The sequence below is a fragment of the Oncorhynchus clarkii genome, chromosome 13, assembly GCF_045791955.1.
Source record: "Oncorhynchus clarkii lewisi isolate Uvic-CL-2024 chromosome 13, UVic_Ocla_1.0, whole genome shotgun sequence".
Taxonomy (NCBI): Eukaryota; Metazoa; Chordata; class Actinopteri; order Salmoniformes; family Salmonidae; genus Oncorhynchus; species Oncorhynchus clarkii.
The window spans coordinates 19,492,897-19,510,951 of NC_092159.1; the positions used below are offsets into that span (position 1 = coordinate 19,492,897).

General features: G+C 42.7%; 1 protein-coding gene across 1 annotated transcript in view; it reads right to left on the bottom strand.

The window, feature by feature from the left end:
- The window catches only part of LOC139423813 (VPS10 domain-containing receptor SorCS1-like), a 159,862-nt gene that overhangs the window by 64,181 nt on the left and 77,626 nt on the right, over positions 1-18,055 (bottom strand). Inside the window, exons 2-3 of the mRNA XM_071175448.1 lie at positions 11,069-11,136; positions 6,530-6,629 (exon numbers count right to left, since the gene is read on the bottom strand). Of these exons, the coding sequence (XP_071031549.1) occupies positions 6,530-6,629; positions 11,069-11,136 (168 nt within the window). The remainder of the gene's footprint in view (positions 1-6,529; positions 6,630-11,068; positions 11,137-18,055) is intronic.

Consider the following 18,055-nt stretch of genomic DNA (forward strand, 5'->3'; position numbering starts at 1 on the left):
ATGTACTGTCCTAGCGCTTACTAAAGATCTACCTAAGGAGTTATCTCGCGGTTGCTGCTTTGAACCCAGGGCATAACCTATTTACGGAGAACATGTCAGCAATGGAAAGGGATTGAATGGGTTTAACTACAGGGTTATGTTCATTTAGGGCAGGTTTTAAAATGTTTTACAAAGGAAAACTAAAATGAGCATTTCTTAGTGGACACGTCCCAGGTAGTCTCTTCCTCGGTTTCGGTCCGTTTTCGAACACAATCCAGGTCTTGCTTTGGATGGGAGACCGAGTAGATGCCTAATTGAGGCTATGGGCAAAAGGGCAGTCAAGCAGGGACAAGGTCTGGCGTGGGAGAAGAAGTGAAGTCTTCATAAGAGGATAATAAAAATGTCATCCGGGAGACTTGGGATGCTCGGGTAAAGGTCTCACCAAAATGAAAGGGGAGCCAAGCGGGAGGAAGAGAAAGAGGGACATTGAACAAGTGAGAACACTGCGGCAAATGGTGCATGGACCATCTTTTTGGATTTGGCTGTATCATTATTACCTCGTCATTAGTTCACCTCTTCATTTCACCCGTATTTGATCACTCCCTTAAAACTTTGTCTTGTCTTTGCATACGGTTTACAGCTCTCTATTCTGGACTACATAATGAGCCCTTCTCTTTTCTTTCCCTTCCCTGATGGAGTCCAGCAGCCAACCAGGTGCTGCAACACTTTGAACTCTCCTTATTAAACACAAGTACTGTCTCTTGAGCCCAGGCATTTGAAGTCGAGACTAATTGACTACCACCTTGACATTTCCACTGCACCCCGGCCCGGAACCTCACCAACACTAACATTGCATCTTCACACTGGCGGTAATTGGGGCTTTATGACTCCCATCCTAGCCCCTACCACCCAACACACACACAAAAACACATTGGAAGATATGGTGGAGTGTTGTGTACAACAAGCTAGTCGGAGCAAGTTGGGGATCGATGCATAATATTAAGCATATTAATGATAATCCTGTTTGCGTTGCACTTGTTGCCTCTAGAATGGAAAAAAATATGTAAATGATATTTTTGGAGTGCAGACCCTCTACACTGCATCACATAATAATGAGGTCATACAAGGAAAGGCACGCAACACAGTTTGAGGTAGGTCTACTTGAAGGGCAAGGAAGCATGCCGTTTTGCCACTACCTTGATTTTGCTTTGTCTCAAACAATCACGATACGTGGAACATTAATAAATCATAACGGAATGTAAGAATAATCGCATGTGGCGTCATGAGATGTGATCTGTGTGAGATTGCGGAAGCACTCCAAGGGGTTCTCTCTCTCTCCATTGGCTTCTCCCTCCCTCCCTCCCTCCCTCCCTCCCTCCCTCCCTCCCTCCCTCCCTCCCTCCCTCCCTCCCTCACTCCCTCCCTCCCTCCCTCACTCCCTCCCTCCCAGCCTGCTCATGGGCCTTAGTGTTCTTGCCTCGCTCTCATTTGTAGATTGTGCCTTAGGGCTGACAGATGTTCTATATTTTTTCCACCGTTAGGTTGTTCGCTTCCATCACATTTACCACCACATGCACAGCTACTCCCTTCCTTCAGCCAGAGCATGGCTAACTCGCCTTGACTCAGATCACGCCTGTATTGTCTCCCATGAAGAACAGTGAGATGAGGAACCACTCCCGTGCTAGCGTTTACCTCCACCAGCTGAAGGATGGTAAATTGCGCCGTGCTAGCACGCTAAACTATCATGCTAGAGCCAGTTGGGTCCCATGGCAGTTCCAGTTGCTAGCACGCTAAACTATCATGCTAGAGCCAGTTGGGTCCCATGGCAGTTCCAGTTGCTAGCACGCTAAACTATTATGCTAGAGCCAGTTGGGTCCCATGGCAGTTCCAGTTGCTAGCACGCTAAACTATCATGCTAGAGCCAGTTGGGTCCCATGGCAGTTCCAGTTGCTAGCACGCTAAACTATCATGCTAGAACCAGTTGGGTCCCATGGCAGTTCCAGTTGCTAGCACGCTAAACTATCATGCTAGAGCCAGTTGGGTCCCATGGCAGTTCCAGTTGCTAGCACGCTAAACTATCATGCTAGAGCCAGTTGGGTCCCATGGCAGTTCCAGTTGCTAGCACGCTAAACATTCTAAAGTGGAAATTACAACCTTTAGAAGCCTTTTTAAACATTGAATACACTACAAGTTTGCATTTCCTGCTGTGCAGGAAGATTCTCAGCAAACGAGTGATCAAAAGAAGATCCTACATCTGTACGTACCCTCATTTGCACTTCTTTGGGAAGTGATGGGAACATTTCTAAAGAGTTTGTCTTTACTACTTTGAGGACAGTTCAAGGACATTAAATATTAATTTGCACTTATAAATATGTGCTTGTTTCAAAAATAGTGGCAATGAAAGGAAGTATTTGAACTCTGAAGCAAATTCATATTCCACCCACCTGCCTGATGACGATGTCTGAGCTACACAGAAGCTATCATTGTTTTGGAGCACAACACACACACACACACACACACACACACACACACACACACACACACACACACACACACACACACACACACACACACACACACACACACACACACACAGAGAGAGAGATAAATAAATAAGGCCCTCATCTGAAACATTTGTGCCACTGACTGCTGCTTTAGTCAATATGTTCATGAGAAAAAGCATTCATCACTGTTTTCCATAAGCGCCGGCCGTCAGCTAAATAGCCGATAACAGACTCATTGTAAGCCGGCTACTTTTTCCACTTAAAATTTTAGTTAGAAAAGTCCATGTAGCCTTCTGCCGCTAAAAAGAATGATATGCATCATCTATTGATCTATTGATAGTACAGACACCTGTCAGTCTTTCACATGTTTTATCGGCCTATACAGCCACAGAGTCGGGGCGCAAAGGCTATTTACTGTGCTTTGATTGATTACCAAACGGCAAGTGTTGACTAGTTTACAAAAAGTGTCGAAACGACTGAATAAAGTCAATCCCCTATATCCCTTTGCTATTTATAAATCATACAATGTAGTTATGTCCATGGTATAGCATCGGGACATATAAAACCAAAGATCTTGTTTGTTTTTTCCTAGGATTCGATGCCTATGAAAAGACATGCCAGTGACCGCTAAAGTGGCTCGTCAGTGTAGCCTAGCGATGGGTTGTTCGCGAACTAACGTCTCTTTTTGAATGGATCTGTTAGGTTAATGGAACCGAATCTCCTCCATAAGAGAGATGTGTGTTTTGACTCCCTAATTTGCATACTGGTAGGCTACTGCTTTTTAGCGATTATCTGCAGATAAATGATGAAAATATTCAAAGAAGATGTTGAATTCTCACTGCAGGAACAATAGGAAGTGGAGAGAGCGTTCAGGTCCAAAATATGATCAAACAAAACGGATTGATAATTATACTTATATGCTAGTATTAAAGACAGAGAGATATATGGCCTACTGATTTAATTAAAGTTAACAGACAACTGCTGCTTTCTGTTTAGCAAAGCCCATGTTTAACACCTGCTTCATTATTCCATCATACCTGTTGAAGTAAGACTGTAAATGTGACTTGAATCTCAAGAGAAGACAGGTTTGATGTTAAAAAGGTTTTCTTACTTAGGAAAGAGTTGTGATCAGGACAAGGCCTAGACGATATCCTAGACGAACTACTAACACACTGAATTTCAATCATTTTCAGTCATTTTATTGTAAAGTAATGTCTTTCTACTGAATACAACAACAAATTTGACCAAAATGCGAGGAAAAGTCATTAAAGTATTCTATAATTTAGGGGTGCATTTTGGATGGAATCAAGGCGTTAGAATGTACCAGAAGCCACCACAATTGAGCTTGTTCTGCAATTTTCACGGAAAGCACAGCTATTACTTTTTTTAAAAAATGACTGCTTCTGAGAGGGAACCAGAGAGGTTGTTTGTCTGAATCTGTCCGTCGCTCAATCACCCTCCCCTCAAATTCCTTTCATTTTCCGGAAGCATTAGCCGCCCTACCATACATTTGTACAAGAAAATGATCTGCAAGTATGTCAGAGGGGTTGTCGATATTTACCGTCATTACGCGTTATTTCTCACACACATTTCTCTGTACTAAAACCTGTTTATCCGCTATTTGCTTGTGATTACTCTTCAACTGGACTTGACCACCTGCTCTGATTCTCTGCACACATGCACACACCATCACAGACAAACACACACATATACATTCATGCTACACACACACACACATCACAACGGCTGCTACAAGACTTATAATACTGCTCAATTTATACACTGCCCCCGATCCACCCCCCTTCCCCAAAACACATGTAAATATTGGACTATAAATTGTGCCTTCCTTCATTATACTTATGTTAAAATGTTTATTCTGTTCTACTGAACCATTAACTTTATGTTTCTATTGTTATCTTTTATTATGTTTTATTGTGGTTGCACCGTCCAGAAGGTGCCTGCCAGTAAGCGTTTTGTTGAACGATGTTATACCATGCGTATCCCATACATACATCTAATAAAACTAGAAACTACTGATAGTACGGTTATTTCCCTTCGCAAGCGTTTCCCTTATAAGCATTCTCATACTCAGAATGAGTCAGAATGCATGCAGTGTTCTGATCTGAGTGATAAAATAGTGATCCATTGTTTCTGACTGGCCTCCACTGGGCCTTGTACACCAGTGACCCCATGCATCTCTCTCGTCCACTCCTCTCTACTCTACCATCCCCTGCAGCAACAGAAGGTTGACTTACCCTAACAGCGTGGGTGACAGCTAGCCAGAGTGATGATGACAAAGGTAACCTGGGTCCCTCTTCCCACAGGCTCTGTCTGTCTGTGTGTGTGTGTGTGTGTGTGTGTGTGTGTGTGTGTGTGTGTGTGTGTGTGTGTGTGATTAGCACCCAGTAACCTGTTTTTACACTTCATATCACCTGAGTTCTGTGTTAAAGGGGTGACTCTGCAGTAGTATGCTGTAGCCATTTTAGAAACCCACTAGCGGTCTGTGTTTTGTTCAGAGAGACATACACTGAGTGCACAAAACATTATGAACATCCCTTCTGAACACTTTCAACACCCTGTAGAGTTCATTTCCCCAACGAATTGAGTCTGGCCTGAGCAAATCCATATTACGAAAAGTGATCCTAATGTTTTGCACACTCAGTGTATAATCTAGAAGGTTTGCTGCAGAGACAGGGTGAATTACTAGGTACGGCCCAGTATGGTCTTTGTAAGATAACAAGCTATTTGACTCTTAGTAGTTTGTTAGTTTTTATTTTGTAGCAACATCAAGGCCTGTACCTTCCACTTCTTGTCAATAAAACATTTAAAAACAGTGCAGGCTAACGTTCCACGGGCTAACAGTCCACACTATATTTAATGGAAATGGTAAAGCTCACTATACTGTATTCCCTGCATGTCTCACTATCAACATCTGTTACCTTGACAACATTTCCCTGGTCTTTGATGTTTTTTTATTTTGCACAATTATCTAGGCTTACCTCCTACCTCTTGTTAATACAAAGTGTTCATGTTCCAAACAAAACAGGCTAGCATTCCACATGACAGTCCACAGCAATGATAAAGCCTACTGCTGTTTTTCCTGTCCTCTCACCATTAGCGTGACATCTCTTTCCTGGTCTATGACAGAAGCTTTCTCATTGGACTGAACACGGGGGCGAGGAGAGGTGGGGTGGGGAGTGGAGGTTGGAGGGGGGGGGGGGGGTGCATTTCATCTTCATTATTAGACAAGAATTAACTAGGAGAAAATGACCTGTTCTGATTAGAGTCTTCTTAAAAAGGGAGGAATGTGAGAAAGGAAGGATGAAGGGAGATGGGACTAATGATTCAAATTGTCAGGATGGCTCCTCTTGAGGGTTGTGGGAGAGGGGGTTGGATGGGGTTAGGGGTGCAGGGGGTGGGGGGGGGGGGGGGGGGGGTGAGCCAACGGTCGCAAATATGAAGAGCTCGTCTATCCTTTGATTAAAAACACTGGAATTCTTCCTTCCTTTTTTTCTTTGCCTGGTCTATAATTCATTCGTTCCGGAAAGAGAGAGAAATTATAGGGTCGGTATAAATGTTAACGATTAGAAGTATTTTTTTAGAAGAGCACTGCTAACTCTCTGGGTGGAGATTAGCACGGCTTAATGGATGTGGCGGATGTTGTGGAAGATGACAGAGGCACCAAACAGACATGGCGGTACAAACGTCAAAATGTTTCTGTTCGTTATATATTGGCAGTTGACATCAGCATTGCAAGTCCATTGCCATGCCTTCGTAAGTGTATCTAACTGAGCCGCAATGTGCAGATCAACTTTTTCTACAAAAACGACTTAGAAGTTATACTGATAGATCGTTCGAATTTGAGTCAAGTGGACTGTTTTATATGAGTTAGGACATTTGTCAGCATTTACAGTGTAAGAAACAACCTCACACAGAGAGACATTTAGAAAGCAGACGGAAAGCAGACAGAGAACTAGAATGTTATCTCAGAGTTAGGACAAAATAACAACACTAAATACACCTCAAAACACATAAATGCACCTTACCTTTCTCTTGTTGTTGGGACTGACGTACAAGTAGCTGAGGATTGTTTTCGCCCCCACTTTCTCATTGAGCTTCTGGTAAGTGGTTCCGTAGTCGGTTGACCTGGAATTTAATCAGAATGTTTGATGAAGACTTGATGAATTACTTGTTGTAATTAAAAAAATCCCCTGGAGAATGTTTAGTAGGAGAGAGAAAAAAAAGCATGCACAATTAAGTCCCACCTCCTTGTGGTTCGCTGTTCTACGACGACACACTCAGATTACACAGGATAATCCACCATAACCTAGCCAGGGTGTAGTGGGTTAAAGTGGGAAGTTTGACCTTCATGTTTTGGATAAGCCTAAGCGCCAAATATCAGTACATGTAAAGTATAGTTAGAATAGGGGACTCTACATATCACTACAGCACATATTTGGCATAGTTAACCATTTTGATCTTTGATTTTCATATTAATCATACAGATGAAGGATCTTCATTTGATCACCGTGTTTGTTGCAGGAAATGCAAACTGGTAGTGTAATCAAGGTTTAAAAAGGCTTCTAAAGTGTGTATATGTTCTGATGCAGCAGGATGATTTCCCTGCTGTGAGAAACTGGTCAAATTAACATCCTACATCTACAGGACTGTCCATTTTAATGCCAGTTAAATAGTTCCACAGCAAAGTATGTACTTGTTAGCCACTTTTTAGCTCAGTAGAATACTTATTTTTTTGAAATTGTGACACTTGTTGACATATAGTCTCCAACCAGTTTGAAACAGATGTCCAACCCCTAAATTGGCAAATTCCGTACTTCACATTCTGCTATATGTGGCCGTCGAAACAAACTACTTCAACATTCATTGAAATACACTATGTCTCCAACTGTCTGACCAAAGCCCATCACTTCTTTTAAAACGGCACAGAATTCAAAAACAGCATCACCAGGAACAATAGCAATTTTTCTGGAATAGTTGCTCTGTTATGATCCAGGACATGATTCTTGAAGTCAAATCATGTAATTTACTCCTTCAGTCCAATCTTTTAGGAGAAAAAGACACAACAAAGTGCAAAACTTCACGTACAGTTGAAAGACTGGCTGCATAGTCTCAAGTGGACTGTTTTATAGCTGGTCAAAGATGAAGCCATTGGACCATGAGTTAGACTAGCTTTATGCAAAGTTTTCACACGGCCTCCTGCATTGTCATTCACACAAAGCTTCCTGTTTTAAAGGAAGTAACATCAATGTTTGACTGGATTTGGTAAAGAATACTGAAAAGGCTAAATAATGTGTGAAGTTTTTTGGAGGTCGTGTCTAGGTAGCACAACTCTGTGGTTTCATAGTATCACCATGTCTGTCTGCATAAAACTACAACCCAATATGGATTCCAACAGTTGAGTCAAAGCTAACGGTGGATGAAAGGGGATTGTGCTGAAATATTTAAGCGATGGTCAGAGTACTAATGTGAAATTTGTGTTCCGTCTGAGATGTGACATTCCAGAACGTCTCGAAGTTTGAACAACTTATCTCCCCTGCCAGGTTCATTTTATTTATAGAGAAGCGAGGCTCAATCAAGGAGCTATTTCATGTTCAGCTAAAACACACACATAAACACACACATAAACACACACAGACACACACATTCAAAGCAGGCAAAGCTTCAAAAATACACCATGCATGCATCACCCTACAATGCTTGTTACTACTACAAACAAAGCAATCGCTGACTTCGATAGAGGGTTTTCATTCATCCTGTGCTTAAAGAAATGTTAAATCCTGATTTTGGAAACTGTATTGACATGGAACCGTTACAATTTTTAAGTCGTTTTTTCTTCTTCTAGTGAAGTTGACAAACAACACATAGAAACACACAAACAGCCCAGCCCCGTGACTTATTATGGGATGGTTTCCATGTTGATTAAATATGGGCGTCTCTCGGTGAACTCCTGAATACCAGTGGTAACATCTATCAACGGGTGGATCCATCGACACTTTGGACCACAGGACAATGACATCATCTGGCTATTGATCTGCTCCTCATAGAACCCTATCATACGCCTGCTGTGATTTAAGGCCCAATGACTTACTTTTAGTGGTGCAGCAACTCTCGACATGAACCAATGAAACCAATACAATCGTCCTCCTCCCCACCCCCCCCCCCCCCCCCCCCCCCCCATTTGGTTGCTGAAGGGCAATGATTGCGGAAAAGGCTGTGCTGGTTATGAGGTTGTGAAATGGTGGCTCTACCCCTGTCCTTCTGCTGTTATCTTCTCCATATGACCTCTGGTTTCAGCCAGCCAATTTTCCACCATAATTTGCAAATACATTTATAAAAAATCCTACAATGTGATTTTCTGGATATTTTTTCCTCATTGTCTGTCATAGTTGAAGTGTACCTATGATGAAAATTACAGGCCTCTCTCATCTTTTAAGTGGGAGAACTTGCACAATTGGTGGCTGACTAAATACTTTTTTGCCCCACTGTACCTTGCTACTCCTCAGATCAAATACCTAGCTACTCCTCACATCATATACCTAGCTACTCCTCACATCAAATACCTAGCTACTTCTCACATCATATACCTAGCTACTCCTCACATCAAATACCTAGCTACTTCTCACATCATATACCTAGCTACTCCTCACATCAAATACCTAGCTACTCCTCACATCATATACCTAGCTACTCCTCACATCAAATACCTAGCTACTCCTCACATCATATACCTAGCTACTCCTCACATCATATACCTAGCTACTCCTCAGATCAAATACCTAGCTACTCCTCACATCATATACCTAGCTACTCCTCACATCACATACCTAGCTACTCCTCACATCACATACCTAGCTACTCCTCACATCACATACCTAGCTACTCCTCTGTTTTAGGTGAGGGTTCAATTTCAAGCTCTTTTATTCATACCGTACTAATGTGATATTGCCTTGTTGGGTTCTTTTCAAGGACAACAACTTTATTTTGGGAGGAGACTTAGAGTACCCCCAGTGCACGCCCAATTAGATTTCCCCCCATATATCTACTGTACTATGACAGCAGCAGCCCGAAGCCCTGTTGTCTTCCCTATTGGAGTTTGATTAATCAATGAGTGGGGGGTATCTGGAGATGGTTAGCGAGAGGTCGCTAATTGCATTAGCGGGGTGCAACATAAACAATAAACAGCTTGAAACGTCCAACGGATGGCAGCTTTGCTAAGTATTCCAAATGAATGTATGAATTGCATCGGTGCACTCCGACAGTATTTCTCTCTCTCCACTCCGCTTTGAGAGGAGCAGGTTGGGCTTGTACCCCCCTCCCATTTCTGCCCCAGGTTTGATGGCTGTCTACCATTCTTAAACTACCAGGACAGTCTCGCCCTCTTTATGTTAGACACACCATTAACAGGGTAATGAGGTGTCACGCCCGTTCACGTTTGAGCCATCCACGGCCTTAAGCCACTAACGGTTAGTGGTTAGGACTTACATAGAGAATCACATAACGCTACATTTACCACTGCTGTGGTTGGGAGATAGGCCTTGGGGTGGACCCACGGATCAGTTGTGGGCCGCTGAAATCACTGGAAAGTCCCGAGGTCTGTTTTCCTCTTTCTCACATGAGGGCCGCAATGTTCCAGCAGACCCGCACCGCTGAGATTTGTACAGATTTGACAGGCCTACTGTTTCCGAAGTCTCTTAAAATGCCAAAACCTGCATTCAATCAACTTTAATGATTGCCAAGTGGAACAAATGTAAGAGCATTCAATTTGACTCTTTTAAAACATTTTTTTACAAAAGACCGGGGTAAAATAAGGCGAGACGTCACAAAACCTGCTCCGCTGAAAGGAGTCTACAGAATAACAACTAAAATCCTTTAACTGTGGCCTTTCCAATGGACAGTCAAACACTTTACATTTTCAGCAAAGTCTCAAACACACTTGTACGTGACTCTGAACAGAATCACAGAATGTCACACTGTATAAATAACCTATTGGGCACCGAATATCAAGGTAGCAAGAACACAACCTGTAGACCTACAAATACAAGATATTACAACTATAGCCAAGGGAGTGGATTATGTATGAATTCAGTTTTCAGTAATGCGGAGGAGCCCCTTGAGCTGAAAGTGCAACGAGACTCGCTTGAGCTGCACTCAAGGCCAGTCAAAGTAAGTGCACTTGGACAACACTGGAGAGCACATTGGTTGCCCGTGAGTAGCTGTGACTCATATTCACACTAATGCCTGTCTGCTTTGGGATGAATTAAACATCTGGTCAGTCAGCTGGAAGGTTCTGGAGACAGGTGCACGTTATGCGGGCGAAAAGGCTCCTCAATGAGGAGAGGGCAAGTTGCACCGTTTAAATATTCAAGGTGATTTTGTGCAAGCCTTCGATTTGTGATGTACTTATACTTATTATATGCATTTATAATGTTTGTGGTATACAAAGGAGACAGAACATGAAACACAACCTTGTTGCAGCTAAAAATCCAATATAACGGGCAGTCGCTGAAGACTTCACACAGAAATGTACACAGAAGACTTACTTTGTCGTTGCATGATGTGCTTACCTCCACAACGAGCTCTCCGTGACACTGTTCAGGTTGAAGTCAAACAGCTTTGTCAGCATGAGAATCACCTGCAAGACATGAGGAAGAATCCTTGTGAATACACTTTAACACGGAGCCTACAATAAATGCACGTTTCAACAAACAATTCATCTTAAACTTAGGCGTAATCGCATTTCACAAAGCAATTCAAAACATTTGATGATTCATCCCGAATAACATTGTCAGCAGTCAAGGAGACCGTGTTTCTTCTACAGTATGTGAAATCCAAGGAAATTATCTGTTATTGGTGTTACAAGCCACAGGTCATCAACAATTTGGCTTGTTAACATCCCCGAAAGGTTGCTGAATCGAATCCCCGGGCTGACAAGGTACAAATCTGTCGTTCTGCCCCTGAGCAAGGCAGTTAACCCACTGTTCCCCGTGCGCCGATGACGTGGATGTCGATTAAGGCAGCCCCCCGCACCTCTCTGATTGAGGGCTTGGGTTAAATGCGGAAGACATATTTCCGTTGAATGCATTCAGTTGTACAACTGACTAGGTATCCCCCTTTCTTTTCCCACGTTCAAATGGTGTCCCTTTATTTCATGATCACTTGTGTAAGACAAGATGCTTCTTCCATACTTTCTAAAATCACCTATCACATCCTTTTCAAAATAGAAAACAGAAGGAACAGAGAAAGGAAGCTATTAAATGTTTGATATGTAGCCTCTGTAGCCACACATGAAAGGCATAGTTCCGTCTTTGGGAAACTCACGGTCTACCTGATAGAGAATACATTAAACAAATGTGTCCTCCACCTAGCTTGTTCAGGGGATCTGACTACTGACTAGCAAGCTCAGCTGAACTGTCAGCGAAAGGAACTAAAAGATACATCAGACGAACAGCGTGTGACGACTAATTATTTAGAGCTCATTACTTAATCATATCCTATTCAATCTAAACGCGGCACTGTAAATATTCTTTATAACTGTAACACCCTTAAAGTGCATGGGATTTAGAAGGAAAATCTGGGTCGATCCAAGTCTTCGGGGGGAAAACGAAAAGACAGATAAATCGCATTCCGCCTGAAGCAGAATGAGAACTACAGAAGCATGTTACTACAGAAGCACGGAACTACAGAAGCCCTCGCAATCTATTTACTTTATGACTAAAGGTATATTTGAAATTCATTGCAATTTGTGGCGAAGGAGCTACTCACCAAGCACACCTGTAGTTTACCAGTCTACTTTGACATGGTACTATAGGCCCCTGACGTTTCACGCAATGTTTGCTGTCTGTTAGCATGTTGCTAACTGTGTGGAATCGGCTGGAGTATGATGTCATGGGTTTGACAGTTTCGGGATTGTTCAAATGCGTGTGGATGTCATACAACACAGAGGTCAGTAACAACATGGACAAGTCGAACAGATCCAGCAGCAGTGTTATGTCTATCTTTATCAGCCTCATGTCATCCAGATGACCTTAGCATCATCTACATAGCTTATTTTTTCCCCCTCCATACACAAACACCCATAGGCGGTCTGAAACTTCTAAGAGGAACTTCAGGGAAATGCATATTCAGGGGAAAAAACTCTGTGGAATATCGTCCCAAGTCCATAGTGTACAGCAAAAACAAAACAACCGGAGCCTATAAACAATTTGTACATGCCGTCTCCAAGACCGGCTACACAATGTTCCTTGGCTGCACGCTGCGTCATGGCAACATCCAACTGTTTCCCTGTCCCTCGGATACCTTTGAGTCTACCTCCCGCTGCATGTTGTGGAGGCAGGCGTGGCGGAGGAGTCACCACCGTGGAACTTGTGTGACTTTGTGAAGTGAGTTCCGCCAGCGTGGGGGCCCCGCGAGTGAGTTACAACGCCAGAACAGATGCACCTCTGCAGCGGGGAATTACATTGTGAGGCAGGCCCCTTTGATCACGCTGTATTATGTATGAGGCAACATCTGCGGCCTCGGAACGCACCCAACCAATGCACGGGCGCGCACACACACACACACACACACACACACACACACACACACACAGACACACACACGGCTGCTTTGGGTCGACCTGTGGAGGAGTTAAGGTTAGAGAGAAGAAAACATCAACACAAAACTCCTTTAAATTAAGAGCTTGTTCACAACGTAGCCCAGAGTCTCCTCAAAGCGTCTGAGTGGTAGATACTCCGGTGAGGAGGGATTTACCCCAGGGGATGAATAACCTCACATGTGCAGATGAGACCAATGCATGCTAATGACCCAGTCCATTTCGCTGGCCAGCTGGAGGGAGAATTCGTACACAGGCGCGTACACACACGCACAAAAGCGCACACACACACACACACACACACACACACAACCACCTCCACAAGGCTTCTCTCTCTCCCTTTATCTCCTTCCCTCCTCTCTCTCTCCTAAATTCTACCAAACCTCTAAATTCAGTTTTTCTATGTCAGAGCAGGTGCCCTTGTACCAATGTATCTCTGTATCTCTGTACTCCTTGCCTATGCCTCCACCTCTGCCTGTTTCTGTGTACTAGAGCCAGGTTCTCTATCACCTCGCCCTCGCTCAAACAACCAATAACCTGGGCAGATAAAGTCCTTTAAAAGCAAAGTAAGCAGAGCTGTAAAAGCGGAGCAGGCCAGGCGGGGCTGGCTGTGTAGCTGGCATCATTAGCTGAAGGACAGTGTGCATGCGGACCCATCGGTCTGCCACATATGGAGCCTAATGTGGGTGGCCATCAGCGTGCGTCCGTGTCAGATGGTCTCCCCGCTGGAAAGTGCATATGCTACATTACCTAGCTTGCCAATTAGGCCCGTGGGTAGACTCCTACTGTAAATATTACCTTGCCGAGCAATAGAAGGAAAAGAAATGAAGATATTTGAGAAGGACTAACAAAGGGGAGAGAGTTGTGTGAGGGAGAGACGATGGAAGACTGACTTTTAGCTTGTGAGGCGTTGGGGTTTCCGTGGCTGTGGCAGGTTGAGGCGACAGCTCTGTTTATGGATGCATTATGCTGAAAACCCCACATTGAAGTAAGTCACTGGGCTTCAGAAGAACGTTCGCGGTGGTAGGCCTGGTGAGGTTTGCATTAAGTGTTCCCTTTCGGATAAGTAAAACTTTCAAAGTGCATTGAAGGCCAGTTTGAGGGAGTTTGCAAATGTTATGCAAAGTCTGGTTGGCAGAATTTTAGGGGGTATTAGAAATGCAAAGAGAGGTTTGAGCTCAGGGTGCGGATCAATAACAGCTGTGTTTCTGCAAAGACTTAAGTGCTTAGAGTTTCTCTTTCACACGCAAATACACACACACAGAGAGAGACAGAAACACACACATGAATACACACACACAGAAGACAAAAACCGCACACACACTGAGTGTCTTTGCTGCCAGAAAGCGCCTGTGTTTCCCGCTATCTGGTGATTGTCCTTGACAAGGGGAGAAAAAATAAAAATGATGAACAACGATCAAAATCCCGAAACACGCATATACAAATAATAATTACGATCTCCTACGGCAACAGAGAGACCAGAACAGCAAACACAGGGATCCTAGCCACGGCTTTGTCTGACTGTGAAACTCCCAGAAATTAGACATGTTAAGCACACACTTTAGGGCATTCATATAAAACTCTTCGTCTTCTTCTGTATTTCTTTCACTAAATTGTAATCACGAGAGAGAGAGAGAGAGAGAGAGAGAGAGAGAGAGAGAGAGAGAGAGAGAGAGAGAGAGAGAGAGAGAGAGAGAGAGAGTTTAGTCATGTTTTTTTCTGACTGCATGCTAAAGTACAATTCTGTATTCCTCACTCTTATTAATGTTTCAGGTATCGTCTCAGATATTCAGATACTGTAGTCTTGAGTCATGAGTGCTCGCACCCAATGCTTCTCTGTGTTTTTAAATCTATAAGGAATGCATTGCACGCTACTACATATCTATTATATTCCCGAGGAAAAAAACAAGTTAGTCAAATACATATATATCATATCTAAACATGATTCATCTTCCTAGATGTTCAAAAACCTGAATCTGTCAAACTCCGGAGGGATCATCGTGACAACATGCCTTCTCTCTGTAGGATTAGCTGTTGTCGTTTCATATTTTGGAAATATTTCACAATCCATGCCTATCCCCGATATGAAAGTAAAATGTTGCTGCGAACCTGGATTTTCAAGTCATCTGTCAAATTCTTGGATATCCCACCAAAAATCTGTCTCCATTGAGGATCAAAACGTGTCATTTGAGAGCAATGTCCCAGGCAAAGAAATGTTAGTAAAAAATAACAAACATGCATAATAATGTTCTGGGTTTTGGGATGCCTATTTCTGGGGCCTAATTAGCTAGTCTAATAGAAAGTCTATATTTTTTTATTTTGACAATATTACCCCGAAACCACAGTGATATAGTTTTCTGTATATTTTAAGACCAACATATTCAGTGTTGTAAACCAACTTGTTGACATACCCCCAGGGTTTTAGTCAAGATCTGTCACACAGTATGCACAATCTCTCTATTCACGGCTGGATATCGTATGTTGATATATATATTCCAGGTTGGATACTATGGAAATAAGATGTTATATTGTACTGATATACAGTTGAAGATGTAAGTTTACATAGGCCTTAGCCAAATACATTTAAACTCAGTTTTTCACAATTCCTGACATTTAATACTAGTAAAGAATAATAAGAATGAGAATGTGAAATAAGAATGTGAAATGTCAGATAAATAGTAGAGAGAATTGTTTATTTCAGCTTTTGCTTCGTTCATCAAATTCCCAGTGGGTCAGAAGTTTACATACAACTCAATTAGTATTTGGTAACATTGCCTTGAAATTGTTTAACTTGGGTCAAATGTTTCGGGTAGCCTTCCACAAGCTTCCCACAATAAGTTGGGTGAATTTTGGCCCAATCCTCGTGACAGAGCTGGTGTAACTGAGTCAGGTTTGTAGGGCTCCTTGCTCGCACATGCTTTTCAGTTCTGCCCACAATTTTTCTATAGGATTGAGGTCTTTATGATGGCCACTCCAATACTTTGACTTTGTTGTCCTTAAGCCATTTTTCCACAACTTTGGAAATATGCTTGGGGTCATTGTCCATTTGGAGACCCATTTGTGACCAAGCTTCAACTAACTGCACCTCAGATTGCAGCCCAAATAAATGCATCACAGAGTTCAAGTAACAGACACATCTGTTCAGATGAGACTGTGTGAATCAGGCCTTCCTGGTCGAATTGCTGCAAAGAAACCACCACTAAAGGACACCAATAAGAAGAAGAGACTTGCTTGGGCCAAGAAGCACGAGCAATGGACATTAGACCGGTGGAAATCTGTCCTTTGGTCTGATTCCAAATTTTAGATTTTTGGTTCCAACAGCCATGTCTTTGCGAGACACAGAGTAGGTGAACGGATGATCTCTGTGTGTGTGGTTCCCACCGTGAAGCATGGAGGAGGAGGTGTGATGGTGTGGGGGTGCATTGCTGGTGAGACTGTCTGTGATTTATTTAGAATTCAAGGCACACAACCAGCATGGCTACCACAGCATTCTGCAGCGATACGCCATCCAATCTGGTGTGCGCTTAGTGGGACTAACATTTGTTTTTCAAATCAAATTTATTTATATAGCCCTTCTTACATCAGCTGATATATAAAAGTGCTGTACAGAAAAAAGTCTCCAGGCTGTGTAAGGGCTATTTGACCAAGAAGGAGAGTGATGGAGCGCTGCATCAGATGACCTGGCCTCCATAAATCACCTGACCTCAACCCAATTGAGCTGTTTTGGAATGAGTTGGACCCCAGAGTGACTACCTCATGAAGTTGGTTGAGAGAATGCCAAGAGTGTGCAAAGCTGTCATCAATGCAAAGGGTGGTTACTTTGAAGAATCTTAAATATATTTTGGTTTGTTTAACACTTTTTTTGTTACTACATGATTCCATACGTGTTATTTCATAGTTTTGATGTCTTCACTATTATACTACAATGTAGAAAATAGTAAAAAAATCCTTGAATGAGCATGTGTCCAAACTTTTGACTGCTACTGCATACTGCCATGAATTATGCACATAGACTCTAGAGATTGTTCACAATCTATTGTTTTGGGGGGTTTGAGTATGTGTGTGTGCGTGCGTGCGTGTGCATGCTTGTATGCGAGTGCAAATGTGCATGTGTGCGAGTGCGAATGAGCGTGTGCGTGTCTGTGCGCACATGGGTCTTCAAATTAATGATGTATCTGAAAACAATGTCGATTCGGGTAATAAATCACTGTTTAGTACTTTGAAATAAGGGGAAGATAACACTTGACAGAATTATTGAAATTGAATTCATGGACACTCTCGCTCCAGACAAAAGATAACGGGACTATTCACCGTATCCCAAGTAGGTAAGAGTTCCTGCCTGCGTAGTATGAAAAGCCCGAGCTCCAACAATTGAGTTTTAACTTCCAAAGTAGGTTACAATCCACCCACTGGTTAAATATAGTACATCACTTCCGTACCGCGAGAGAAGAATGTGGTTGCTCACTCCTGATCATTTGACAAATAAAACTGAATATATGAATGTTAATCCGATGAACCCGCTCACATATCCCTGGGGGATATTGCAATAACACATAAAACCTTGGAACTGTCAACGTGGAAAATCTAGTTTTATGTTAGCGGTGACAGAAAGGTGTGGATATGAAAGCACTATGAAACTCACAGACATACTCAAAGTTTCTAGTGGTATTGAATGGGAATGAGAAGTCTGTGGGTATATGATTTTCAACGAGTTGAAAATCAAGTTTTTATGTTAGCGGTGACAGAAAGGTGCGGATATGGAAGCACTACACAACACAGACATACTCAACGTTGAGACTGGATGCAAAACCGAGTCTATGAGTAAAATGCTGTGGCTGACTTGGATTTTGGTACTAGACTGCAGAGGCCCAAGAGGCTAGTCTAGCGGCTGTTTTTCCCCTTTGTGTTAACAGCACAACCTACATGAGATTATTAGCTACAGTCGCTACACTACTAGACA